At 47.2% G+C, this 27,404-nt stretch overlaps 1 protein-coding gene across 2 annotated transcripts in view; it reads left to right on the top strand.

Moving 5' to 3' along the window:
- The first annotated feature begins 13,758 nt into the window (after window positions 1–13,758).
- The window catches only part of LOC119437088 (cadherin-99C), a 44,735-nt gene continuing 31,089 nt past the window's right edge, over window positions 13,759–27,404 (top strand). For both annotated transcript variants that reach the window (XM_037704165.2, XM_037704163.2), the window contains exons 1-8: window positions 13,759–13,819; window positions 14,636–14,778; window positions 19,397–19,459; window positions 20,627–20,728; window positions 23,363–23,470; window positions 23,803–23,916; window positions 25,521–25,688; window positions 27,175–27,262. In XM_037704165.2, the coding sequence (XP_037560093.1) occupies window positions 13,792–13,819; window positions 14,636–14,778; window positions 19,397–19,459; window positions 20,627–20,728; window positions 23,363–23,470; window positions 23,803–23,916; window positions 25,521–25,688; window positions 27,175–27,262 (814 nt within the window). In that variant the 5' untranslated portion in view covers window positions 13,759–13,791. The remainder of the gene's footprint in view (window positions 13,820–14,635; window positions 14,779–19,396; window positions 19,460–20,626; window positions 20,729–23,362; window positions 23,471–23,802; window positions 23,917–25,520; window positions 25,689–27,174; window positions 27,263–27,404) is intronic.

Here is a 27,404-nt window from a genome sequence, read left to right as displayed (position 1 = left end):
ACCAATGGTTTATGGGACATGTTGCGCAGTGTGAATAGGCCTCAAACATTTCCATAGGTCTGTTAAAGATAATTTTTCATGGGGATATAGCTATTCAAAAGATCGCAAATGGGTCTTGTCGTTGTGCCTTTCTTCAGTAGCCTGTCATCTGTAAATGTTGATGAGGAGAAAACGAAATCCGGCGGTAACCAACTCAGGATGACTATCAACGTTATGCGATTAGCACTGAAGCAATGCAGCGTCACGTCGTAGTGCCGCCCACCAAATACGCGTCACGTATCTGGCGTGTACGACAGCCGGGCTCCTCTCCCGCGCCTCTCGCTGGACACGCTGCGTCATCTGGAGGCGCTGCTGCGAAGTCCGCACGCAGCTCGTGTCTGAATATGTATGACGCGATTTCGATTTCGCCCAGCACCGGAGAAAACTTAAATAACTTTTTTTCTCATTAAAGAGCGGCACATACCCAGCGGCACACGCCCAGTGACCCAACTTGGCGTTAATTGGGTTCCTTATCCGATGCTTTACCCATTAGACTAAAGACTAGTCAGTGACCCAACTTGGCGTTGATGGGGTTCCTTATCCGACGCTTTACCCATTAGGCTAAAGACTACTCAGTGACCCAAGTTGGCATGGAGGGGTCATATACGGACAGACAGACCTACCGCAAACTGGGTGAACTTCTAAAAGAATGCTAACCGCTCCAAAAATTCTAGATCCCATGCAGTGTGGGCATCGGTGTGAGCGAAGCTTTGAGCCGTAAAGACAAATGAATCCCCACGATAAGAAACACGCAGTGGTTTTCGGCGACGAACGCGTCCCGTAACCTGCCCGTACGGACGGTGGCGCGGTGGCGTTCAGCGTTGTACAGCAGGTAACTTCTATTCAGGGACGGTATTCTCGAGCGATCACTTCCGGCAATACTATCTTCGCGCGTCTCTGCACCGGACGCGTGGAAGTATAGACGGCCGAAAGCGTTCCCGCCACTGTGCAAGATAGCGAGCTTGACACAGCGCCAGAAACGCTGTCAGCTGTAACCGCATGGCGCGTTTGTCGCGAGCGAGAACGCGGCGCGGCGGCAAACGCCCGCTCCGTCACCGACGGCAGGGCATCCGTGCGAAGGGTTCCGGAGAGGCAAAACATAAGCGATACTGCGGGCGCAATCGGTGGGTTCTGCCGTCCATGATGCGTCTCATGCGTAGGGTTCCTCAATGCGCTCTTCCTCGGCATAGCGAAGGAAAGGGCATGTATCGAATCATCTCCGATAGTAATACGCAGAGGGCAACACAATGTGGTGGATTTGTAGGGAGTCAAGCTTTGCGTCACGTGACTTAAAACGCCACACTCATTGGTGGAAACGCACTTGTGACACGAGCTGTTCTTGTGGATTGAGTCCAGTGACAAGTTCTGCACGCAGAGACAACCAACAACGATGCCACGTCGGATCGCGGAGTAGTTGGCAACGAAAGATTCGCTTTAAATTAAGTGTCGCCTCCTGGCGTACATGGATTAGTTGGTTGACATTCATTTTGCAACAGGGACATAAAGGCCAAACTACACGTACGCTTGCCGGTGCTACAGTGGCTAGAACTGTACCGGCGCGTGAAAGCTCACACCCCCGCGCCTACGCATGCGCAGATGGTGCGGGAGAGATCGTACGCGTCGCAGCGCGGCGCGAGCGCAGATACATACAAATATCCAGACAAATATCGGTGCTCTGGCTGCCTGAAAAAAACAAACAAACAAAAAAATAACAAAAACAAAGATGTGTACAAAGGCAAAAATAGTGAGCGAAGTGGGAGCGCACTGCCACGTGTCTTGTAGGTTCAGAAAAAAAAAGAAAGAAAAATAAATTTGTGGCACCAATGGTCTGCAAACGTTTGCTCGCAAGCGAAATTTGAAGCAATTTGAGAATGCTCTTGAGAATGTAAATCACATGACACCGTTCCAGAAGCCCACTTTGTGATATAGCCTTGGTAGCAGTAAGGAAAGGACATAGGTAAGACAGTTAGCGATGGATTTTCGATTGTGTGCCACTAAACTTAAGGAAGGGCCAACGCAAGTGAACGAAACACCCCTTCACAGAGCAGTACATGCAAAGATAATTGCACTGCTTATTACACTAGAGCTGTCGGCACATTTCTCTCCTCCCTTTCTCTTCTCCTTTCTCTTCTCCCATCGCCTCTGGCTGTAGATCACCTGCCCTTCTGAATTTCTTGTCCCTGATGCAATTATATCAGTTTTAGGATGTTCGAAATTCCGAATACTATTTTGTTTCTCGATTCGCTACTGATGTTTGATTTCCAACTTTTGATTCTTGCCGAATATGCGTGGGTACTAAGAATATTTGAGCCCACCTGTAACGGTAAAACGTCCAGGCATGTGGTGCATGTAGTAAACCGGCCCCTTCAAGTGCTCGTTGTAAGCTTGTGCGAGCGTTCACCTTTCGCTCATTTGCAAGCTGCTTGTAGTATAGCGGACTTGTAATAGCGTTGCAAGAAATATATATATATATATATATATATATATATATATATATATATATATATATATATATATATATATATATATGTATACTATGCTCCCACCGGATGTTCATTTTATTTCATTTTTGATTTCAGAAGCAGGAATATGTTCGGCATTTGTTTCGAAATTGCAAGCCAAAGCATTTCCGAATATTTACATTTCATTCGATTGCGACATTTCACCATTCCTACACCCCTTATTGATTCCCTGAAGGGGATCCCGATGACTATTGCCGAACGTTGTCCGTGCACTAGCCGGTGGGCCAAATCTACGATTTCAAGACAATGGCGAGTCTTTCTTGCGCGGACCAACTTTACGAACTGGGCCTCCGATTAGGTATGACGTCAGCTCGTGCCTGTTGCACACTTTTAACGAAACATAGTAAAGGTATACATTTTGTTTCGCCGGACTCTACGCCGGCTCTATACTCATTGTCTGCCACGTGGTCACACCCACTTGAAGCCGACAATCTGACACCCGAAATGCCATGCAAATCTTAGGGGGAGACCATGTATGTTGTGTACGGCGGTTGGGGAGAAAAAAAAATAAAAGAAATAAACAGGAGGAAGTTACTAAAGATGAAAAGATAAGGAGGTACAGGAAACGAAATCGCGGGTATTTCACAGAATCTGCGCGAGGCTTCGTTATTTTCAGTTCTTTTCTTTAATTGTCCCCCCAAGGACATATATGGGCAGCGTAACTGTGAATCAGAGTTTCAGGTAATGGTGAAGTCATCCTTTTATATATAAGAAGCTCTTCAATAGCCTTTCCGGATGGACTCTCACGGAAGGAGCTCCTCTCCAGGGGCGTGAGTCGTCGTCGCTCGGCCGCCGGCGTTCGTTCACAGTTGGCTGACCTCAAGAAGCGCCTTCGCGAAGACAACGCTCGCGGCCGATTGACTTCTCGCGACGGCACAAAAAGTCGGCAGAGGAAGAAGCACGTATAGTTCCCGGTTTCGCAACGGCGCCGACGCCGGCGACTCTTTCAGCGCTCAGTCAACGCGGGCCGCGGCTTTCTGGGAAGCCTTTTCCGAGAAGCTTCCTGTCCTTTGAGGCATGTCCGCGTGCTTTTGGAACGGAAGCTCCTGCTGTTGTGTTTGTCTCGAAGGTAACCCTCGGCGTGTGGACGCATGATGGTGCGCTCGGCTCTGTCGAAGCGTCGCTAATGCAGCTGCTTGCGCAGTCGAGCGAATGACGCGCAGCAGCGCACCAGCCTTCGAAAGCTGCACGCAAGAAAACGACGACACAGCAGGAATGAAAAACAAAAAGGCAGAATAAAACACGTGCTCTGCAACAAAACGCGTGTTAAACGATGAAAGCAGGTGCTACTGTGTGGGAAGTCAATATGAATAAAAACAAGAGAAAGAAACAAAAACACAACTATTATTGCCGTTTAGCGGCAAAATTTTTTCTTTTTATTAGGAAGGCCGTTAGGCGTTCGCAAAACAGACGTTTGACCACCATTCTTCTTTCCTCTCAATGCCACTGAACGACCTTATATTAGGCAACAATGCAATATGAATGACACATGTGTGGCCTTCAACGGGATGGCTCGTGGGTGGCCATGGTCAGTTTAGGTCAACTTGACCATTATTTCTTGCTGCAAGGAAACGCGAACGAGCGACTTAATGGTCAAGCGGCTAACTCAAAACACCCAAACAAAAAGAGAAGAGTACATACAAAACAGAACCGCAGTGATGTCTTGCACGTGCATGTAATGTCACTCATGTAGCGCATTACTTATTTCATTTTCGAAATGTCAACTCGTTCTGTTCCTTTCATTGTTAGGTTTAGCAAGATTCTTAGCTAAAAACAGTATATACACATTTCTATGTAACCTTCAACTGTTGAATCCTGGGCAGCAACTCACCATATACAAAACCTTACCAGCTCAACATTTATTCCGCCGACGAGTGCGCTATGCTGAACCGTATTCGTCGGGAGCCCGCACTTCCCGGTAGGATAAAAGCTAACCAGAGAATTTACTTTACTAAAAGCTATCATATATTTAGTAGCACTTGCTGTTGGGCTAGTTGGTGCATGTCGAACAATAACGAATTTATCCCCAAGAACACGGTCACAGAGAGGGAAGGACATAAAGACAGGAAAGCGCTCGTCCTGTCTTTATGTCCTACCCTCTTTGTGACCGTGCGTTTGGCGCTAGATTCTTGATCGTTCAACATTTATTTGTCGCGCAAATTTTTTGAGGCGGCGACCATAAGGATTGAAAATGGCTGCTGAAGGCATGTTGGAAGAGCCGATGATTGCCTCGAGAAGATTTCCTTGTTCGCCAAAGCTCTAGGGCAGCCACACGGAGTCAACGCGTACACCTGTATGGCACTCTGATCGGATTCGCCGCGTTGCCGTTATGCGTGGTCCGTCAGACTTACGGTGATGTTGAACGTTAATCTTGGAAGTGCTCCGGACTCGTTGAGCGCACATATCTGGTTGAGTTAACTTCTGTGTCGAGTAACTCCACGCGCTAGTGACGATGCACACGATGTTCCCATGAGAACGCTAGATTTTCAGGAGGGGAGGTGTCTAACACCTGTTGGATTTATTTGAGGAAATTGCGCTAGGGAGACCGGCGGGCTAACGAGATATCGTGCGCTGGATGACTCGCAGTCCACCAGCTGGCTTCCTGTACGGCCTCGTTGTGCGGGTTAATGTCTCGTTCGCTCGTCGCGCGCGGCGTTTACTATTAAGGGTGCCCTGAACGACGTGCCTATATACGCTTTAGCTTTATTTAACCCTCACCAAAGATGGCGCTACGAAAGAGCAGTTTTCAGAAAGTCGAGCAGGGCTAGCTCCGCGTGCAGTATAGGACCGGTTTTTGTAGAAACCCGCGAAGGACCACACAGGAAGAGCGGTCGGTGAGCAAACATGGCGTTTAATTGAACAACAGTCACGATGGTGATGATAGCAGCTGAGCGAAGATGAAGTTTCTGCACATTCCCCGCCGCGACATGGAGGGTTATTTTTGTGTCCTTGGCAAAGAGACAGTCCAGTTACACCTCACATAAACGATCGTGAATTCCAGGCCGGTCACATAATGTGAAAGAAACCTCGCACAGGCGGTGTTGTTCACTGGTTCGTGTAAATTCGCTTTGTGGTCGGTATTTACCAGGGTCTGTGCCTTGTCCTTGTCTTACCGAATGTACAGTTGTACTTTGTTTCGTAGTGTCAATTCTGGTGTGCACACGTAGTGGTGTTAGACGACGTTGCTCAACGTTGAACACCAGTAGCTGGCGCTTAGTATTCTGTGGCCGTTGCTTGATCTTCCTTGAAACAATGTGGGCGTCGTCAAGAGGTGTCCAGAGTCGGCAAAGCAATCGGCGATACGGGCACCTTGTTCCGTCTTTGCAGTGCTTTGATTTTTCGCAGACAATATCCGGTCTGAGATGCATCGTTGTCCTTGCTTTTCTGGATATCTGCGGCAGTAGTAGTCTTAATGGTCGGACGTTTGTTGTTTGTGTCATGTAGGATTCTTTGAGGGTTAAATACTTAGTTCTGACAGCGGGAGATAGGGCTGTGGGCAGACGCTCTTCTACGTTGATTGCGCAGTGACGATTGGCCTCCTGTTGTCGGCACCGGTACTGGCTGGAATTCATTTCGCTTCTGTTCATGCATGCGCCTTCGTGCTCATCAATACAATGGGTATGCTTTCCCTTTCCTGGACGGCACCGTGACTCTTGGGTGGAAATGAGGTCTTCGTGAACTCCTGCACTGTTCATCAGAGACGTTGTCGAACCGCGTGTTGCTATTTGATCCGTTCTCATGTCTTGGACACTGTGTGAAGGCTCTTTCGGTATCCCTGTGGCTACAAGAGTTACTTGTTCGGCCTTGTGCTTTCGACGCGTCTCCAAAGTCCAAGATGATGACATCAGTGGATAGCTGTCTTCGGTTCCGTCATACAAGTCTCTAACCATGTTACTACCGGTTTTAGACACGACAATATTGTCTTCAGTAGGTACTTCCATGTCATTGAATATTTCTGTCTTTATGCTGTTCTTTCGTTCACCTTCTTCAATGCAGCCATGGCTTGTAGCTTCGGTCTTACAATCTTTTACCGGTTGTATGTTTTGCAACGCTTCAAGGCACAAGAGTAATAAGATGGTCATTCCCTCTCCAGAGATCTGTGACACGTCTTCACTGTTTACACTCTGTGTCATCTGAATAGCAAATCTGATTTTAGACTGCAATGTAACCAGTTTATCACTGTAATCTACCTGAAAGGTATATTCTTCATATATTTCGTCATCAGGAGTGAGCACTTCAATCTTTCCATCAAGGAAGCAAAGCCTCTGATGAAGCATTTGGAGCCGGCTGCTCATGAGGTGCAGTTGAGCCGTTGTGGCCTCACTGAGCGCCGTGTCGATATCGTCGAAAATGAGGCTTACCGTCCTTCTGATAAGTGCCCTATCCATAATTAGCTCGGCCTCCTTGTAGCTGGCGGCTGTCGGTGGATGGATGAGGCCGTCGGTAGCGTTGACTCCGCTCTTCCTGGTGAATCCATGCGCGGGCTCGTCGTCAGTCGGTCCTGGGGGATGTTCGTTCGTTGATTAATACAGCTCCCGGGTTTCACGGCACCAAAAAAAAAAATGTAAAACAAAGGAGTATTCGCAGTAGAAGGGCGGGAAGGGGAAGTTTATTTCCCGAAGGACAGTAACAACGCGTCCATAGTGGCTGTTCGAATCAGTACAGAAGCGCCAGATCTCGAGCGAGCCGCTCGCGCTGAGCGCGCTAGTCGCCGTCGTCGTCCTCTTCCTCTAATATTTAACATACTCCGGGGCCTGAGGTGGCGAGTTCTAAAGGGTACAATTTCTGCACAGGTCGGATCATCTGTGAGCCACTAGGTATTTTAACTTTACATGCACGGACGTTACCATCTTTACTTTGGATGCAGTCACTTACTACACCAGTCTTCCAGAACATTCTGGGAGCTTTGTCTTCGTGAATAATCACAACATCACCTTTACTGATGCTATAAGCTTTTGATGCTTTCCTCAAGTGAACGCTTCGAAGTGTCAGTAGATATTCACGAAGCCATCGCTTCCACAGTCGTTCCATTATTAGTTGCCTGTTGACCCACAAACTGAGCAGCTCAGTCTTTCTTTCTCCCCGTTCATCCCACGTTTTAGGATTAGACAAGAGACGGCTGCCTAACAAAAAAATGAGACGGGGTTAGAATGTCTGGCTCTTTAGAAGAAGAGTAAATGAAAGTTATGGGTCTGGAATTCACAACGGCTTCTGTTTCAGTCAGCAAAGTGCTCAGTTGTTGTAGGTCAACAGACGCCCTTCCCAATGACTTGCGAAGGCACATCTTCACAATTCTAACTAACCGCTCCCAAAAACCACCCCACCGAGGAGCTCTCTCTGCAATAAATTTCCAAGTTATGCCGTGGGTAGAGTAATACTGGCTGACTTCCTCTTTCCTCAACAACTGGTGCATGGAAGCTAGCTCACGTGCAGCTTTCTTAAATGTAGTAGCGTTGTCTGAGTATACTATTCGCGGTGTTGCACGTCTTGCACAAAATCTTTCGAAGGCCATGAGGAAAGCGTTTGTAGTAAGTCCAACCACGTGCTCAAGGTGAATTACTCTAACTGCTGCACACGTGAATAGCACTATGTACACTTTAACGCCACTGCAATCTCTCACAAAAACTGGCCCTGCAAAGTCAACTCCTGTAACCTCAAAGGGGCGCGAATTGCACACACGATCACTGGGAAGAGGGGCTGCCGGTGCACTCGCAGCCTTCAGTCGGAAACGAGCACAAATGACACATTTTTGGAGCACTCTCTTCACTGCTTGTCGCACTCCGGGCACCCAGAACCGGGCGCGAAGTTCATTTAATGTGTCACCAACACCGCCGTGGAAAACAGTTTTGTGAGCTTGCAAAACGATGAGTCGCGTGACCGGGTGGTTACACGGCAGCAGCACAGGCGTCTTTTCGTTGTATGTGACATCGGCGTTCTGAAGGCGAGTTCTAATCCTCATGACGCCCTTTTCGTCGATAAAGGGATGCAGGTCTCTTATGGGCGACGTCTTGTGGAGGTCTTGTCTCACTTCAAGTTGGGCTCTCTCTTTGGCATGGGTATCTGTCTGCATTTGCTTGAACCAGATGTTCGCAGCTTCTTGAACTTCAGTAGCTGTATGCGATCCTTCTGTATGTGACGTTGGCGATCTACAGTTGTCCACGAAGCGTTTTACCTATGTTGTCACTCTTGCCATTCGTAACCAAGAACTAAATCGTTCGGCACTGAAAAGTGGTTCTCTTATCACGCTCACCAGTACAGGAACGTTTGTTTGTAACTCGGAAGAAACTTGTTCGTCTTCCAATCCAGAATCGTGAGCGTCAGATATCGTTAGCCAACTATTTGCCGCACGCAGAAGCCAGTTAGGTCATTTCCACCACAGCTGGCTATTTCGAAGGTTTGTGAGCGAAAGCCCACGCGTCAGCAGATCAGCCGGGTTTTGTGTTCCCCGACAGTGATGCCACTGGTCTGGATCTGTTGCTTGACGTATCTCGTTAACTCTGTTATAAACAAATTGCTTCCACTTGGTTGCCGTGCTTTGTATCCAACAAAGCGCTACAGTTGAGTCTGTTCACAGGTGCTCTTCTATTTTCCATTGCCTCTACTCTAGAGCCTCCCGCAAGAACTTTAGGACTCTAGAAGCCGGAACTGCTGCTATAAATTCCAAACGTGGTAACGTGATCCGTTTGATTGGAGCTACTCTACACTTCGAAAATAGAAACTGAACATCAACGTTACCGCATTGATCTTCCATTCTCAGATAAGCTACGGCACCGTAAGCAATAGAACTGGCATCAGCAAATACGTGAAGCTGGGAGCTTGAAGGCTTGTCCAATAATAACTTCAGCTCACACCTGGGAAGTGAAATCACCGGAGAGTATTTCAGCTCGTCGGACCAAGTTCTCCATTCGTGTCTAAGTTGCTCAGGCATGCCTAGCAACATGCCGAGTTGTTGCCGAAACTCCCGGGTTTCGGCACCATTTTGTAGAAATCCGCGAAGACCACACAGGAAGAGCGGTCGGTGAGCAAACATGGCGTTTAATAGAACAACAGTCACGATGGTGATGATAGCAGCTGAGCGAGGAAGAAGTTTCTACACCGGTAATTGGACTAGTTGTTTGAAATCCATTTTATGACTTTAGTGCTATAAAACGCGGTCGCGACACAGAGAAAATGGAAGCACAACTAGAGCACGCACTGGTGGTGTTGTGGTTTCGTTCTCTGCGTCGGGTCTGTGTGTTATACAGGAGTTCTAAAATGCTAGGTACGCCCACGCCGCCGGCCCAAGCAAACCGGCGAATCGCGCCAATGTGAGGAAATACTCCAGTATACGCAAGACGGCTCTTGTATTCCCCGAGTCCCGAAGATACGCATCCTCGGCATGCATATAACACCCAACGGGTCAAGCGCAGAAGCTATCCGCAAGATCGAAGGCAAGGTTACAGCGACTACCCGCCTGATCAAACGCATTACAAACAAACAAACTCAACACCCGTATACGCAAGACTTACAAGATCGCCCTTGTTCTACCGGAGTCCGCGAGCACTGCTCGTCTGCTACAGCTGGTGGTATACAACACGCTTGAGGAAATAGTGAATGCGCAAAGAGCCTCACAACTCGAACGCATGTCCCTGACAGCCATGGGTCGGTACATCCTGCAGACACTCGGATTTAATTACCATGTCCAACACGGTCAGAAAAAGGATATTCCACCCGACATCAGCGACACGCTGATCGTCGCCCCTATCCTTCGAAACATGCACCCCGAACATAACGGGGGCCGATGCCAGGCCCGTGCCAAGGCACTGCTGCGCTCCATTGGAGAGAAGAGGACTACGCACTTCGTAGACGTGGCAGAATACACACAAGAACACCGGTTCACGGCGGTAGTCGTAAACGTCAACTCCCGGCTTACGTATACGCGTGTAGTGCCAGCACGCAACACCCAGAAACAGCGGAAGAGGTTGCAAGTGCGCTTGCGCTTACCGACCCCCTCTGCGAGGTAGTTCTTAACGACTCACAATCCGTAGTTCGTAACTACGTGCGGGAGCGCCTTTCCTGCGAAGCTCTCCAGATCCTAAAGAAAGCTGGTCGACAGCACTTCGACAGCACCGCGATCATGTGGTTCCCAGCGCACGTGGCCACCCCCACCAACGAGGCCCCCCCCCCCCTAACTTGAACGAGGTGGCACACCGCTCTGCGCGAGAACTGACCTGCCGCGTAGAGCCGGAGATCCCCTCTTCTAGTTCGGACCTCCTGGTGCGAAACACGCGAGAACGTTTAGTCAATTACAACGGCATCACCAAGCACTACCAGTTAGGCAGGCGGATATTGCCCCCACCTCACTCCAAACTGAAACGTCGCCAGGCAGTCTGGCGACAACTGCAACACACACCTTCCCAGTCCGGTGCGATTACGGCACCTTTTCCCCTCGCAAAACCCGACTGCTCTTTGCAAGTTCTGTCACGCAACTAGAGCGACGCTCTCGCACTTGTGGGAGTGTCCTGTTATAGCAGCTAAAATGGCGGTAGATCCGGAGGCTCTTGCGTCGAAGTGGGCCGCCGCTCTGCGCAGCTCCAACCTCAAGACACAAGAGTAGGCAGTCCAGCGGGCCCAGAAGGCGGCGACGAGGCAAGGCCTCGAAGTCGCCTCATGGGAGACCTGTCCCCGGGTCGTTAAACTTTGCCGGATTTTCAATAAAGTTGTTTCCATCCATCCGTAGGTACGCATGGCCGCCGATAACATCATCACCATCACTATTCTTTCATCATTTATTTGGAGACGAGGATGTAACGCCACCATTTTCTTCGGGACAGGCGTAGACAAAATTTCCCCACCCGAAAGAAAGAGTTGCGGGCCGAATCTTTCGCGACGTAGGAATTTGTCTAATTTCGATATGTCACCTGCGTGGAGAACGTAGCGAGTAAAAGGTGTGCGAATGGACAACGATACGAATACGGACCGGTCTTGTTTTATAGTTAGAAAGTTAGAATCATATTCAGTGGGGTAAGAGACTGATATTAAGTACGATCGAATGCCTACCATCGTGGCTCAGGGGCTATGGTGTTTTCCTGCTGAACACGATTCCATTCGTTGCCGCGGCTGCTACGTGCATTTCCATCGGTGCTGAATGCAAAAAAAAAAAAAAAAAAGAAGAAATGAAAACGCTAGTGGGCCGTGCTTTGTGCTGCACGCCAGGGATTCGAAATTATTCCAGAGCTCCTCCTCCACTACATTCGTCTCTTATAATCAACTGTGCAGTTTCGGGACGTTAAACCCGCACAAACCTGCAGGTTGCAACGCTGCTTTTTAGAACGGAATCAGTTGGTAAGCCGGCATGCAGAACTTTATTGGTAACACGAAAAATCATATGCAGAAATTATAAACGTATGTTTTGGTTTGCCAGCTGAGTTACAACGCAATTGTAAAAATTATGGGGTTTTACGTGCCAAAACCAGTTCTGATTATGAGGCACGCCGTAGTGGGGGACTCCGGAAATTTGGACCACCTGGGGTTCTTTAACGCGCACCTAAATCTAAGTACACGGGTGTTTTCGCATTTCGCCCCCATCGAAATGCGGCCGCCGTGGCCGGGATTCGATCCCGCGACCACGTGCTCAGCAGCCCAACACCATAGCCACTGAGCAACCACGGTGGGTGACCCAATTGTATTGTCCTAGTAGGGGGGAACACACTAGGACAATACAATTCGGGATTTTCTTAATTACATACACACACCGCACAGGGACGTAGGTGCACAGTGTTCGACAGGTCGGTGAAGTCAGTGAACTGATGAAAAAAAAAAAAAAACAACGCAATAATAGAACTAGCGAACTAAGCAGCACCTTATCGCAAAAGCTGCAGCAGTCGAAACTGCGCGGCCATTTCGGGTTGGCTTTGGGGCGGGAAAGTTCGCGCCTACACTTGATTTTGCGACTGTTCTGTGAAGCGAATTGATTAAAGACACTTACCTAGTACTCGCTAATATCTACAAGCAGATATGTCTAACTGATCTGCTCGGTCTTGTTTGGTGCAAGTCACATGTACCTGGCTCTCCTTTCCAAGAATATGCGTGAGGAAAATGTGTGGGATCCTCCGCACAGCCAAGTTACTCGCAGTTCACCATTATACCCGTTCTATAGCTTACTGCACTCCAAGTGGGCTGAACTGCATTCCATAAAATGAAGCTGAGGCATAATTCCACGGGCCAAGGCTTGCTCCTGAGAGAGATAAGCGAATTTCTGTCTTGGATCGTTCGGCAACGCTCGCATCTGACCTCCATGCAAGAGGTTTCGCGACGACGTCAAGCGCCACCGCTTAATCAATGTGACGCAATCCATGCTATGAACGCTACTGGATGCCGCTCCGATTGAGCGACCGAATCACTGCTATTTCTGCAAGGACCGCTGTGCCCACTTTCATGTTGCAGACACAACACGACAAATATTAATACCCTTTTTTCATGTCACATAGACCGCACGAAACACCTTCAGCACGTATTGAGGCATGTTCAACTTGGTTATAGGTGTACTATCGACCAGCGAAAACATCGCGTAATGCTAGATGAACGGTGCGCCTAAATCTAGCGAAATGTTTTAGGTTTCCAGGTAAATTTATGGAAGAATGCTCTAGCCGAAAGTAGGAGTGGATCATATAAATTATTTTGTCTCATCGCTTACAACTTGGAAGGGCTAGAAACCGCGACGTCAGGTGATTGGTTACTTGCGTTACGTTATTGTTGGTTTAGGCGGGATATATATGTTACAATTTTACCGATGACGAACGCAAGATCGCAATTCTCTATTGTTTAAATGCTTACGAAAGCTCTTTCAGACCTCCTATACTAAGGGTCAGTCCACGAGTGCAACATTTTCTTTATTGTGTCTTGTCGGCGTCTTATTAGTGGCCCTTTTCTTTCCTCCTCTTTTGCGTGTGTCTGTATCATGCTAGCAGGATTCATATATCAACGCGCCCTATCTCTGCCTCTCGGGCCGCTGCCAACTTCTCGTTCTACTGCTCTGTCAGCATCGTTTGCCTTCTGAGCTAATACTACTACTACTCTGAAACGTAAAAAAAAGCAAAGCAAGAACACTTGGTATAAATATTTTGCTATTTTAAGCTTTTCTTGTGTTCCTTCCATTGCGATGGTATAAGCAGCCCAAACATACATTTTTTTTCTTGGCTTTATTCGTTTTGCAGTATGCGAAGTCGAAGGCGGTGGGACAGTGGTCATCATGGATATTCAAGAGAGCCGAGGCAACCGTAAGTTTGCACGCTGAGATGCCCGCATATTCCACATACTCTCACCACATGTTATATTGAGCTTTAATTGCCTCTTTCTATCCAACCGGTCGTTTGGAATGCTCATGATTCCTTGCAGATGCTCTTTTTCTCTGTGCTGTAACGTTAGCAAATAACACCAGTGCACATACGCATCTTGTGCAATGTCTATAGTATGCGGCCAATAGAATGTAAACAGTTTGCGTGTGGGAGATCGTAAAACGCTTTTGAGAACGAAGCCAGATGCTGGCATAAGATATTGAGCGACATGAGTGCAGACATTATGGGAACTACTGAAAAAGTCTTTCAGCATGTTGGTATGCTCCATAACGACATGGCACACCAGCAATGACCCTCCTTTCTTTCTTATCGCAACACGGCCTTATGGTAGAGCAGTTTATGGCTTTCTGACACTTTACAATTGTAATATTCAACATCGTGCAAGAAAATAGCCGACCATTGTTGCCCAAAGCTGCCTTGACCATGGTTCCCGGGTCTCTGCACTCCGTTACCATAAAAAAAAAAATAGAAAAAAAGTTAGATTCAAATGGTTTGCGAAAGACGAAGGAATTTCGGCGCATTCACACTCATAGTTTCAGATAGATCTTTTTTTACGGTTTTTGCATTCACAGTTTTTTTTTACCAACTTCGCTGTCAAAGACTGTAGACCGAAACAACGCGCGTCCGTCAAGCAGCCGTCTGAGGGCATTCCATTTGTTTGCCACGCTAAGAACATAGTCCGAAAAGCGTAGCAGTGCCTCAGCGTGTCTCGCTAAATGGGCAGTGGCGGTTTTGCAGAGACGGACCAGGAGACGCAGCCGCGGGAACTCCCAGTCCTGGGTGACATACAGGACATCGAGCTGAGCATTCAGTCAGCCAGCTACGACGTCTTCCAGCTGCTCGGCAAACGCTTCATCCTTAAGAGGCCACTCGACAGAGACGTAAGTGTTTGGACCCTCGTTTTCGCGCTGTTGAACTCGCGGCACGCATGCTGAAAGACGTGACCAAGCGCAAAAAAAAGCACGGGCGACCCATCGACCCATCGACGCCGGGACCCAATTCAGTACTTTTCGCAGGCGTGCAAACGAATGCTTCTACCCTTTAGTGCTGCTCCAGACAATCAAATGTCGCCACCACTGCACAGTACCGACAAGGGGAAGCTACAGAGACAGAAGCAGACCTATACGTTTGGTCGCCCTAATTAGTTCGAGACCGGGGAACTTTCCACATTTCTGTGTGACGAGTAAGTCTTGCAGGTTGATCGACACTGTTCTAAATTTGCTATTTCAACGATTGTCTCGGAATGTCTGCGATGACTGAGATAAAATTGCTTTAATGGCCTTTGGGTATATATTTCTTGAATTTTAGGAAGATTACACTTTTCAAGGACAGGTTCCGTGTGCTCTGTGTATGTTAAGTTTTCAATAATACGAAATATTTTTTTTGCAGTAGAAACCGTTTGTTAATGTTCGATTCACTTGTCAAAACCCATACCAAATGGCAATACTGTATATGGGAGGCGGATAATGCATTATATATTAAAAACTTTACAGACGCAGGAAAAGTATATCTATTTCGACTTAATAGGCCTAGCAACGACTTTCTTAGCGACGAAGTTACCTTGGTCGTCCCACAATAGATGGCAAGAAAAATATACACCAAGTATCTTAATCTTAATATGCTACGTTTAGGTCCGATGGAATACGTGTACATTTAGTGCGGAAAATAGGAGATTTTGTTTTGGTGACATTAACGTTAAGGAAGTTCTGCCTGGACCATGTGCTCAGCTTGCGAAGAAGTTAATTTGCTCGACGAAATAACTTGTTGGCACAGGAGGAGGATATAAATATGCTAATGTCGCTCGCGTACATTATTAGCTTTGCCTCTTCGTGGATATATGCAACCTATATAATTAACGTAGGTGTTGAAGAGCAACGGGCCGAGGATGCTCCTCTGAGGGACGCCTGAAGCTATTTAATTTATATGGGGCTTTATTTATTGACACAAACTGTTGTCTGTTTGTGAGGTAGGACTTGAAAAATTTGAATGCGAGGCCTCTTATACCGTATCTCCTAAGATTTTGAAGTAATATGTGTGATTAATAAAGTTGAAAGCCTGCAGTAAAGTTTACAAATATGCCAATAGTCAGAAGTTTGAGTTCAAAGTTACGGAGGATGAATTCTTTTTGGTCAAGAAGCGCAACCTCCGTTGACAGGTTAAAAAAAAAAACTTTTCGAAGAATCGGAATCAGATGGTAATTTTGAATGTCTAATTTATCACCCTTCTTATGCAAAGCTACAACTCTTGCAATTTTCATGCGTGCGTATGCCTTTCAATATTGCTGCTTGTGCGGGGGTCGAGGGCTCCTGAAGCAGCTTGCATGCAGCTTTTACAGCGACATCTTCCATCCTAGGGAATGGGAAATAAAGATTGAATGAATGATCGCTGCCAACGTAAACTGGGCGCGCATCCACCAAAAGCTACAATTTTTCTTAAGCGAGAGAACCGGCGAGCAAATCCTGATGATGCTGGACATATTATTTGCAAAGGCGGCCAGCGAATGGCGAACAACACGCACGAACGAAAGGTTTTGTGAATTTAGCCTCTGATTGATTATATAACAGCTAAGTGGAAAAAATGGAGGGGGGGCGGGCATGCACGCCGAAAGAATGCGATATGCAAATACTGTGAAAATTTGGATGATTTGAAAATTTGGATGTAGCACCTTCGCGCGGGCGATCAGGCAGTAAGACGTGCGCGTGCAAGATTGAAAGGTGTCCATTACGTTTACAGGATCTTCATATGCTGTTTATTTCTTCAAGTGGTGGTTTTTTCATTGCATTTTACTCCACTAAACCAGTTGAATATGCATACGCGTGCAAGATTGTCTGCTGCTGTTGCACCTCTTGTATATGCCGTCTACAAAACGTTTTTATCGCGCAAATATACGGACGCTCGGTGCAGTTTCGCCGCCGCCGTTGTCGTGCGTTCCCGCTCGGCAGCGCATGCGCAGCAAGCGCGCGGAGGTTTATATCGAGGGTCTCCCTAGACGACGGAATGCGTTTGGCTGAGAAAAAAAAAAGAAAAAAAGAGAGAAAACATTGAAATAAAAAAAATTGCGCCTCCATTCCACCCTGTGAAAGTGGATGTGCAGCAAAGCTGTTGCCGACGTTACACAAGCGCCACCACCACAAGGCGTCGCACCGTCGAGATCAATGTAGCGTCCACGACCTCGTTCGCGCCCTTTCCGTTGGTGCTTCGACGCAGCAGTGCACGTTCGCGGCGTCCTATACGCTTGCGCGTAATCCGCGTTCACGAAGTGAAACAGTCTTGCCCTGATGTCGATTACGGTCGCAGAAAACTCTGGGTGACCGATGCAACGGACAGAGCGCCCTCTCATCAAGGAACGACACACCGTGTGCACACGTTCGTCAAGCGCGCACGCAGGTGTGCCGGAGTGCAGCATATATCCTCATTCTAGTAGACCCTCCGCCTGGCGCAAGTGCGTTATTGAACTAATTCAATTTCTCAAAGTGAAGAGCGTCACAAAATTTGTAAAGTACGACTTACACACAACCTGCAGACATGATAGCATCGGATTGTAATTTGAACATACGAGAAACCATAATTTTGTTGCGCGGAAACTCAAAATTACTCTAGATCTGGAGACGAAAATATGTCTTTGTCGACACGATGGTGTACACGTACGGACGCAGAAAATTTGCCGGGGTAGCCATATACAGCTTCGCTGTAAAATTTCACCGACGATTACGACACTCCCTAATGCGAAATTTAAGCGCAGCTCTATACTATACGTGTTTTCATTTCGTCATATATTGGCTGGCGCGGACAGTCTGTCTTGTGCGACACGTTCCAAACGGAGCGAAGTGTGGCGCGACTTCGTCGCTAATCGGGAGATCGCGAGAGCCAGTGCGTGGGTGACGCAGGGCGCGATTCACAGCATCCACCGCAGACAGACCTCCGCTCGTGCAGCACTGTGTTTCCATATATATGGTATCGGTGGACGCGCTCGCCGCATGCCTTATCATTGGCATCATCGGTGAACAGACGACGCGCGCTACTCTGGCGCCATCTCGTAGCCATCGTCGCCGCAGAGCGCGTCTTGCGTGGCACTGCGCTTTTCTTTTCACGATTTCGCCATACCCTCCTCCTCCGCTTTCCTCCTTGGGCACTCTTCGCTCTCGCATCTTTAATCCCCCGATGCCCTCCGCGTTCGTTCTTTCATCCTTCGCTGTGCTCAGCTCGGTTACGTTGAGGGAAGCCGACGCCGACGCTCGCCGTAAGAACGGGCGCCTAAGAGCTGCGGTCTAAAAATAAATCTACAGAAGAGAATGAAAGGACATAGAAACTAACGAATGCGCCCTATTTTTTTTGGATTGGTTCTGGATTCACTGAAGGCAACACACTATAACGTCACTATAAGCAACATTATACGAAAGAAGTTGTAGTGGGGGGATTCGGATTAAGCTTGAACACCTGGGGTTCTTTAACTCGCACCTAAACATAGTCACAGGAACGTTTCTTGCATTCCAACAAAATCTAAACGTGGTCGCCGCGGCCAGGAATCGAGCTCGTGGCCTCGCACTCAGTAGCAAAACGCCGTAGCCACAGCACCACAATTGCGGCTGAGTTTTCTTTGTGAATCACTTGAACTCTTGTGTCTTTGCAGAAATGTAGCCCTAAATCTCGCCCCAAAAGTTACCCGCGCTCCTGCGGAGCTGGTCAAGCTACGTTCGTGTCGGCGGTTTGTAGCGAATAGCAACACCCATTTGAACTCCTTGTTATGTGTTTGTATTTTTGTTATGCATGCATTTGCGTGTGCGTGCGTCGCGCTCGTTCTCGCTATACAAACTGTCTCAAAACACTCCGCTTTGAAGAAGAGGAAGTGTCAGCTCCATTTGAATCGTGGCGCAACTTTCCTCCGTTCCTGCCTCTCACTACGCGTGAGTGGTTTTCGTGGTCGGTAAGATAGAATGCAGTATTATGCAAAGTACAGTAAAAGTAATGTCCTGTCGCCTTTGTCTTTGCCGGGGCTCACGAACTTTGCACTTAACCGCTTACGCGCCGCCGAGCTGGTCGCCTGGTGTATGCCGCCGTTTTACGTTCCCGTTCCCATGTTGCTTTACGGTGCTCAGGTGGGCGGCGGGACAGGATACTTTGCATCGAAGGCAATTGGCGGGAAAACCGGTGCTTGGTGTCTTGAGTGTTTCTTCGTGTCACTTTCCTTCATGTCGCATAATGTTTAGCGAGATTTTCGAGAAAAATGGACAAGAAAAAGTTAGGGCGTAAAGTTTGAGGCAACAACAAGTTCATTATTTATGCGAATCAACGGTTAGTTATTAATGCCGGCAAATATTTGTTGCGGCGTCGTTCAGGCAGTGCAGTGTAAGGGAATGGAGGCAGCTCTGGCTGTTAGCGCTAATTAGCGCAGACTGTTAGCTTTTAGCTATTCGTGTGTGCATTTTGATAGTGCAAGTGTAACGAAGCCTAACTCGACCATAGAGAAGACTGCTTAATTATTTTTGTCATTTGTTACAGGCTGACGACTTGGCGTCCATTAGGCTTCAAGTTCTTTGCCAGGCCAGATTAGGCAGAGTACAGGTACGCACATTATTTACCTCTTTCCGTTCCGTCAGCGCGAAGTCAAAGAACGTATTCTTTTTAGTAATCGTGTCTGGTATTTCTTAGCTTTAGTTGTGCTTTCATGAAGTATAGTTTATTGACCACAGCTTAGTTAAACTGTTTTGAAGAATTGCGTTGTTGTCGTTGTTATAGATGAAAATGTTGAATAGACTCCGTTGTTGAGATGTTACAAACGAGACACAAATGACAGATATATTTCGTCATGAAGACGATTTATTTGGTCTTGCGCTTTCTTGTTTTTTGCAGCGTAAGGCGGTGGGTCACATGTGCACGCAGACTGATATAATTTTCTATTGGAGATCGCTATCTCAGTGGTTTAAAGGGGATCTAAACAGGCTTTGAACATGCGCAGCCGACGAGCACACATCTACGGGAGTGACAGGAGCTTGAAACTCTCGCACACAGGCGCATGCCCGAGTATTCAGCGCTTCTGCCCACTGTTGGGAGCAGTGCTAACAAATGTTTAAGTGCAGAGGGAATCGTCTTCCACTCCTCGTCCTTATCTCTTAGTGCTGTTTCCGACTATGAAGGTGAACAAACTAGCCCCAGTTATCAATGCTAATCATCGCGTGTATGCACCCCTAGCACTCACCAACCGTAGGCCGTCGTGGAGATGCGTGAATGCCTGAGAGCGCCATGTCTCAAAGGCATTTTTTTCCTTCTATTTTGCTATATGACTGCTGGTCAACGCTCCACATGACACTTCCTTGCATTAGCTCCTGCGGAATGAAATGTGGCTAGCGAAGCGCTGCCTCAACAAGCGCCGCCCCATTACGTCGGCAGGTGGCGAACAACGCACCGGCCAGAAATTGAAATATCTAAGCATGTTGAAGGCCCTTGCTAACATGAACCGTGCTTTGTGTCGCTGCAGTTTCGACATATCTACGAATATCTCAATGCACCGCTCAAATATACGTATGATTGTGTAAGGCACAGAAGTGTTGGAGATCACTACCGAGCGTGCGTGCGTGCGTGCGTGCGTGCGTGTCGGTCTGTCTTATCGTAAAATGATTCTGTATAGCACATATCACTGTGTCCGTTCCCAAGCGTGATCAGGTAGAAAGCGCTTTGGCCTTCGGGTTCTTGTTACCTGACGAAATTCACGCCACGCGCTGTGCGGCGCAGCCTTTTTCGCAGCGAGCCATCCAGGTGCTGGTGCGAGTCAACGACATCAACGACAACCCGCCGCTCTTCAGGCGCCCCCACTACGAAACCAAAGTCTCAGAGGTATACTGCGACATTTCTTCGGTTACATACGTATGCTGTAAATGTCACATAGCCATCTTCTTAGGATTGACTTCGCCTGGTGAAATGACTGTAGTTAGGCGCACAACAGTGCATAGGTTGACACCACTATGATTGAAGGACTAATCATCAACGTCAAGCGAAATGCAGGGAAAGCTGCACGAAGAACCAGCAATAGTTACCAAGAGCTGCATAAATTAGGATGATCGAATTAACGCATAGCTCTGGGAGAGAGAGCAAAGAGGGTGGATAGCGCGGGAAACATAACGTGACATCGATGCGTAGCTGCATAGCAGATAGTCGATCGAAGAGAGGCGCTAATGCATGTATTGCCCCAGAGTGACGCAAGCAACATTTTCGCTGGTTATGTCTTCCCAGTCCCTGCGAAAACTCGGACGTTTTATTCCATGTCTCCGTTCTTTGTCACGCAAGGTCGTAATATTCGTGAATTGTAATTTGCTTTATAAATGAGTAGAGTCATGCAATCGATATATGTAGACACGCGAGGACCGCATTATGATTGATCCGCTTTACGAATAAGTGGGACGGACAAGTATTGCACGGGGAATAGGACAACTAGTGTGGGGAAAGTTGTCGCGCGACAAAATTTTTTTTTAACAGAAGCTAGATTTATGTTACTCAGAGTGACAGTGAATTCAGCTTTCCACTGCAAAACTAAAACCAAAGGCCACTTACTGACAAAGGGCCTCGCAGAAAGTGTCCAGAAGACAGGTCGCGAGATGAACTGAAACAACGCGCGCATCGTAATTGCAGAGAAACAAGCCTCCATTTCGAATCTTTAATCGTGTGAACCACACGAAACATAGTAAACAGATTATCTGGCTCCCTTAATCACGTATTCTCCCTAAGTTTGCGCCTTGCGGTCAAGACTATACTTGGCAATCGTCTGCGCAGCCAGCTTTTCGTTATGAATGAGGGATCCGCACGGATCTCGAAACGTCCTTTTGTTTTGGGTATGGCCAGTGGCCTGTTTCTTTCCTAACCATGATTTTACCTGATCAGACGTTATTCCGTCGAACTCTCGACTACAGAACTCAAAAAGTCACCTATTTGCTTCTCAAACCGTTGAGTAAAGACAGTCAATGTAGACGAAGTTAGTTACGAAGAGGTGCGCCTCGTGGCAGTTGTTGCAACAAAGACCTCAAGTCCATTAGTACAACGGCAATCTCTGTAGGACACCTTTTCCACCTACGTACTGTAGCTACAATCGCGACACTCTCCGCAGTCGTCGAGGAGGCAAGGTGATCCAACCGACCGGGGCATGCATGCGGCCCCGAGTAATCGTATTCAGAATGCGGCAAAGCAGCCGTCATGGGGGTGACTGACCGATTCGGCAGCGCAGACTTGTAGGTAATTGTTGTGATTGTATTTAACTGCACGATCACCAAAGGGGCGTGCCTCTGAAGGGGGTGCGAAGTGCTTGGTTCTTGAGCCTAATAATGTTGATATCGCATGTATTGTCCTTTAAGAACCAAGTGCTTATAATCAACTTTCAGCGGATACCTGCCGATGCCGGTAATACTGGTTGTGAAAGAACGGATGCTTTTGCAAAAAAAAAATCTCTGCCAAGGTCGCCAGCAGTCGGAGCCCCTATCAGTTACCAGTTCCCAAAGGAGGCAGTTCACTGCCACTTTCTTCGCTTTGGCCACCGCCACATGAGCTCTGAGTAGTGAAGGGGATAAATTGCATGGAAACCACGTTTATTTATACCTGTAGAAAACAAACAGGATCAGCTTAGCTTGGGCTTTCAAAACTGGGCGAATTTCATTTTCGTTCTGCGCGGAATGCATTCAAATTTGTAACGTGGAACATTTTCCGTTGTCCTTACTGCGGGCACTTCAGTGTCGAAGGACTTCGAGAACTTGCAAAGAGGAGGTAATACACATGCGTTTAGGCAGCAGGCGGAGAGAGAGAGAGAGAGAGAGAGAGAGATAGAGAGAGAGAGAGAGTGAGTGACTGTGAAGAGAAAAACCCTGATACCGAGGAATGCGCGAAAGGAGGCCTTGCTCCTTCTACTCTCATTTCTGGGCTGTACAAAATTGATCGGCGCACTGGAACATGTTTTCAAGTGATGGAAAGAGATGCCCAGGACGAACAATCGCCGACCAAGACTGCAAGGTTAACCTCGCCTGCAGGAAACACCTCAGCCAACTAACCAACCAATCACAATGGCACAATGTCTCAGTTTCGCGTTTTAGTGAATGGTGCTGCTGCTGACTCCCAAGCGTGTTTCTGAACTTGGCTGCTCCTCATTTCTTTCACTGAGTATCGTTAATTCTTCTAAAGGACGACTCAGCTGGAATGCGCCTGAGAAACGAAACCGTTTATGGTCGAGGGTGTAAAACGTTTACGTTGCGATCGCGACTGTAATAGCCTCTGTAACAGGCGACGGCAGTCCACTTGTACACCACTGGAGCCTGCTGAATTGGCAGTCGTTACAGCATTCGCGCACACAGCGAGTTCTTTATATATGATGTCTTAGCTTAGACGCGTAGATGGGAATGAACATTCGTTTGCGGCAGACACATGCGGCTGTGTACGGCTGTAATAATTTGTTTCTCTGCTTCTTTTTTTTTGTCCCTGGTGTGGTGGCAGCTGGCTCCTGTGGGTACAACCATATTTCGTGATCTAGCCACCATGGATATGGACACGGGAACCAACGGTCTTGTCGAGTACACCACGGCCCCGGGAGATGGCAGCGACGTGAGTCGACTTATCTTTTCCGGCTGAGTGCGCACTGAGAACGAGAAGGTCGTTTCTATTCATTTATTTTCTCGCCCGCTGTATCGTCTGTCCAAGCGACGCGCCTTGCATCCCAATGACTTAATGTCACCGCCATTAGTCTTATCAGATATTTTTTTTTCTGAAAAATAGATACTGCTTATATTTGCATCCGTGCACTTGAATATACGCAGTCGCAACTGTGAGAAAGAAGAAAACCAATGAAGCAGAATGGCACTTGTTCTCACTGTGTACGTCTCTGTTTTCTGTGTTTCGAATTTCCGTTCGTGCCTTTTTTTCTTCTCTTCATACAGAATGACGGGTACGAATATTTTGCCATAGACCTACCCTACCAAGGACTAGTGACAGTAGCGAAGCCATTGGACTACGAGAAGGCCAAGTACTACCACTTGGTCATCAAAGCAACCGTAAGTAATTAGAATACAGCCTCCGTGCGAGTGGACTGCATGCCATTAGTAGATTACTAAACTGATGCAAACAAAGAACACGAGTTCTTGGCCGTATTGCTCTTGTTGCGGCAACCCTACTGGGTTTTCTTGTTCTTAGTACTGAGAAATCTATTGCAGTTTGTTGAGTTTCGCCATTATGGCACCGTGTAGCGTACTAGGACTTTCGCTACCAGTCAGCTGGGAATTAATAACTTCGGAAGGAATTCCCACCGTTACGCAAGGAGTGACGTGGATCACTCTGTTCGACCAAATCTATAAATTATTTGGCGATACGGCTTGCGCACAGCAAACTGGCGCTGCAATAGAACCAGCAAGCTCAACTTCACCTTTTCGCGAAGCGGCATCTGCGAGCGCTCAAAACAGCTGGGCCACTGTGTGGGTGGGTACTGCCTGGTATCGACTAGTTTTTATCGAAACAAAAGTTGAAACTTTTTGCGATGCTTGAAAAACGCGACCTAGAAAAATTTTATATGCACTTTGCGGGCGTGCTGTCGAAAGAAATGAAACCGAGATTCATCAGCTATATGTCACCACTCGTACATTCCACTTCAAGCATTGCATTGTTCGCAAATCTTTCATTTCTTTATGCATAGTTTGGCTATTTCCATAGGCCTCAAATATGCTTCAAAGATCGCATTGGTGTTGAGTCAATAGATAAAAAAAGAAAAAAAAGACAATTGGCAACAAAAAACAGTGCCGACGCATGCGCGATATACCAGCTAGGTTGGTGTAATATATTTAATCGAATACACTGTTGCCTTCTTTTGATTAGAGTAATGAAAAGCGGCTTTTGAGCTCCTGTTTTCTGTTCGCCTTCGCAGAGGTGCGGCTTATTCATGTCCGTTATGTTTTCCCTTGACTCGTTGTGAACGAAAACATGTGCGTAATCAATCGAAAAAACTTAACAGTTAAGGTGGGATGTTTTCCCAGTATTTCTCTCACCATTTGATCGCGCCTTGATTACAGTGTAAGCACAAACAATGCTTGGAATGCGTCTTGCATGTCCTGCATCGTGAAAGACCATCGGGTCTTCAGCAGAGAACGTGTAGGGATAGTTCTGGCGGTGGTGGTGAGAAGTTGAACCCAGAATTGGTGAATAGGGGACCATACAGGTTAGAATACAATTGTGAGAAGTCTATGGTGGTGGGGGAGTCAATAAATTCAATGCTTCTGTGTTTGTGGCCCGCTGCAACCGGAACGCTGAGGAATTGTAGCACTGGGTGCGTTTAGAGGTGTACAAGAGTTACCAATCCGCCCCTTTGCATGCATATTAGCAGTGCAAACAACGTAGTGTAGTGCACGATTTTGTAATTGTTTATTGTTTTTGCATTGTGAAAAAAAAAAAATAAAGCTGACGTTTTGTTAAGTAGCAATGAAAGGGGATGACAAAATAAGAGCTCTGACACAGAACCGTGTACTGTCTGTATTACGGCCTCCCGGCTGACGCCGATTATTGGCTTCGGCGCAATCAGTGAAGTCTTGAACGTTATATTAACGCCCGACTACCGTGTTTGCTGCTTCTTTTAACGACGAAGTTACCGCTCGTGACTTCTTTGGCGCAGGACACGGCGTCGAACTTGTCTGAGCGGCTGTCTAGCACTACCACGCTGACAGTGTTCGTCCAGGACGGTGACGACCAGGACCCGGCGTTTGTCTACAAGGGCTGCACTGTAGTTCACGGGGCTTGCGCCGATGTCGAGTACAGCGCCGAAGTTACCAGCGGCCTCATTGTAAGGACGTAGCACTTATCAACGTTTCTACGAAGCAGATTTATAATGCGACACGATCATGTTACGTTGAAATCGATGTCGCTTTCCAGTGTTTGCAATTATATTGACCAGGAGTAAATGACAGCCGAATCGTTATTGTAAATGACGTATCGTTGTTCGTGGGCGGCCAAAGCACACTCATTTACTAAGCGTACTCCGCTAATAATGTAGAAACGTTGACGCTGTTTATGCTTTGTTTGTAGCAACGCTTCTCAAAGTTTTGAGCCACTTATTAGTAATTCTTCATAGCTACGCGTGAAGTTTTGATGTGGGGAGTTTTCAGGGCGATGTTCGCGCTTTTAAGTTTTACCACGCAAATTAAGAAAGCAGGCAACTTATTCTTCCGTCACGAAAGCGACGCACCGATTAACTACCTGCAGTTAATTGTTCTAGGACAACTCCTCGCAAGGTGAGCGTGTCGCCAGTCTGTGGCGATTGATGTCAATAGAGGCACAGGTAAAAAGATAGTAGTCGCGAGAAGCAACAACATGCAGACGCAATTTTGAAAAAGGAAACGGCGAAGTGAAATCAGTCAGTGTTATTAGCGAGAGCGGAAAATGCATGGTCGGCTATTGTCAAATGACAACACGATACGGTCCCCTTGACAAGGAGGAGGAGGAGTGCTGCTGCAGGTTGACTTAGCCTTGCAAAAGCTGCCGTGAGTTGTTCCGCCCGGGTGCCACTGCTAAACTGCGCTAGACTCTGATCCTATCGCAACACATACTGGAAAGACTAAAAACGAGGACTGATTTGAACCCTCCAGACAGCCGTGAACGCACCGTCGTTACTACAGCGTGACAATACTTAGTGCTGTTGTCATTTCATTTTGCCGCGTATCTTGGAGAGACATTCACACAAAGTAGATGAAAATGGAGCATGCAGAAATGCTTCTCGAGAAATGGCCGAATATAATCATGTCTGAGTTGCCTTAAGCACTGCTTTTTTTATCATTAAGGGCTTTTTTCATCAAGAGCACGACGAGAAGATATCGCCTGTCGTTATGGTGCCCGCGTCATCAACGAAAATAAGCGCGGCAAAAGGGCACTCCCGCCAGTCAATAATGAATAAATGTCAACAGAGTGATTAAAGAAAGAGCTAATTGCTATACAAAGGTGTTTTATTGCATAGTGCGGTGGAACAAACCAAATGTCTCTTTCATTTCAGCAACGCAACAAAAAGAGCTCTGGCAGAAAAAAGAAAGCTATATACACGAAAGGTTGTGAATGATTTTAATGTAAGAAAATGTGGGCAGTGGGCCTGTTTAAATATACAGCAACACCATGCCTGGCGTTTCGATAAACCCTTTAATGTGGCACAAATCCTATTTCCGGTGCATTACTATTTTAGCGCTCACACAATCTATCTAAAACGTATAAACCTTGTGTTCTCGCCGTGCGGTCTTTCTGCCGACAAACGGTAAAAATTTTGAACATTTTGTTTATTGCAGTCGGGGATCGTGAAAACTTATCCAGATGACATCAGGGCGGAAGACCGGGATTCTTTAAAATCCAAGATTCGCTACAGTTTTGTCAACGGTACGTTCATTATTAAGTTGTGCTCGTGTTGTGCTAAACCCGAAATATCGCAAGAATATTTTCTGAAGCGTTTGTTGCTAGATAAATGCCAAAATAATTACCTCGTTCACCGATGCGGCAATGTTCCAAGCGAGATAGAGTG

This window comes from Dermacentor silvarum, chromosome 1 (assembly GCF_013339745.2).
Source record: "Dermacentor silvarum isolate Dsil-2018 chromosome 1, BIME_Dsil_1.4, whole genome shotgun sequence".
Taxonomy (NCBI): Eukaryota; Metazoa; Arthropoda; class Arachnida; order Ixodida; family Ixodidae; genus Dermacentor; species Dermacentor silvarum.
The sequence above is the reverse complement of the archived record's forward strand: the minus strand, read 5'-3'. Positions and strand labels throughout refer to the sequence as shown.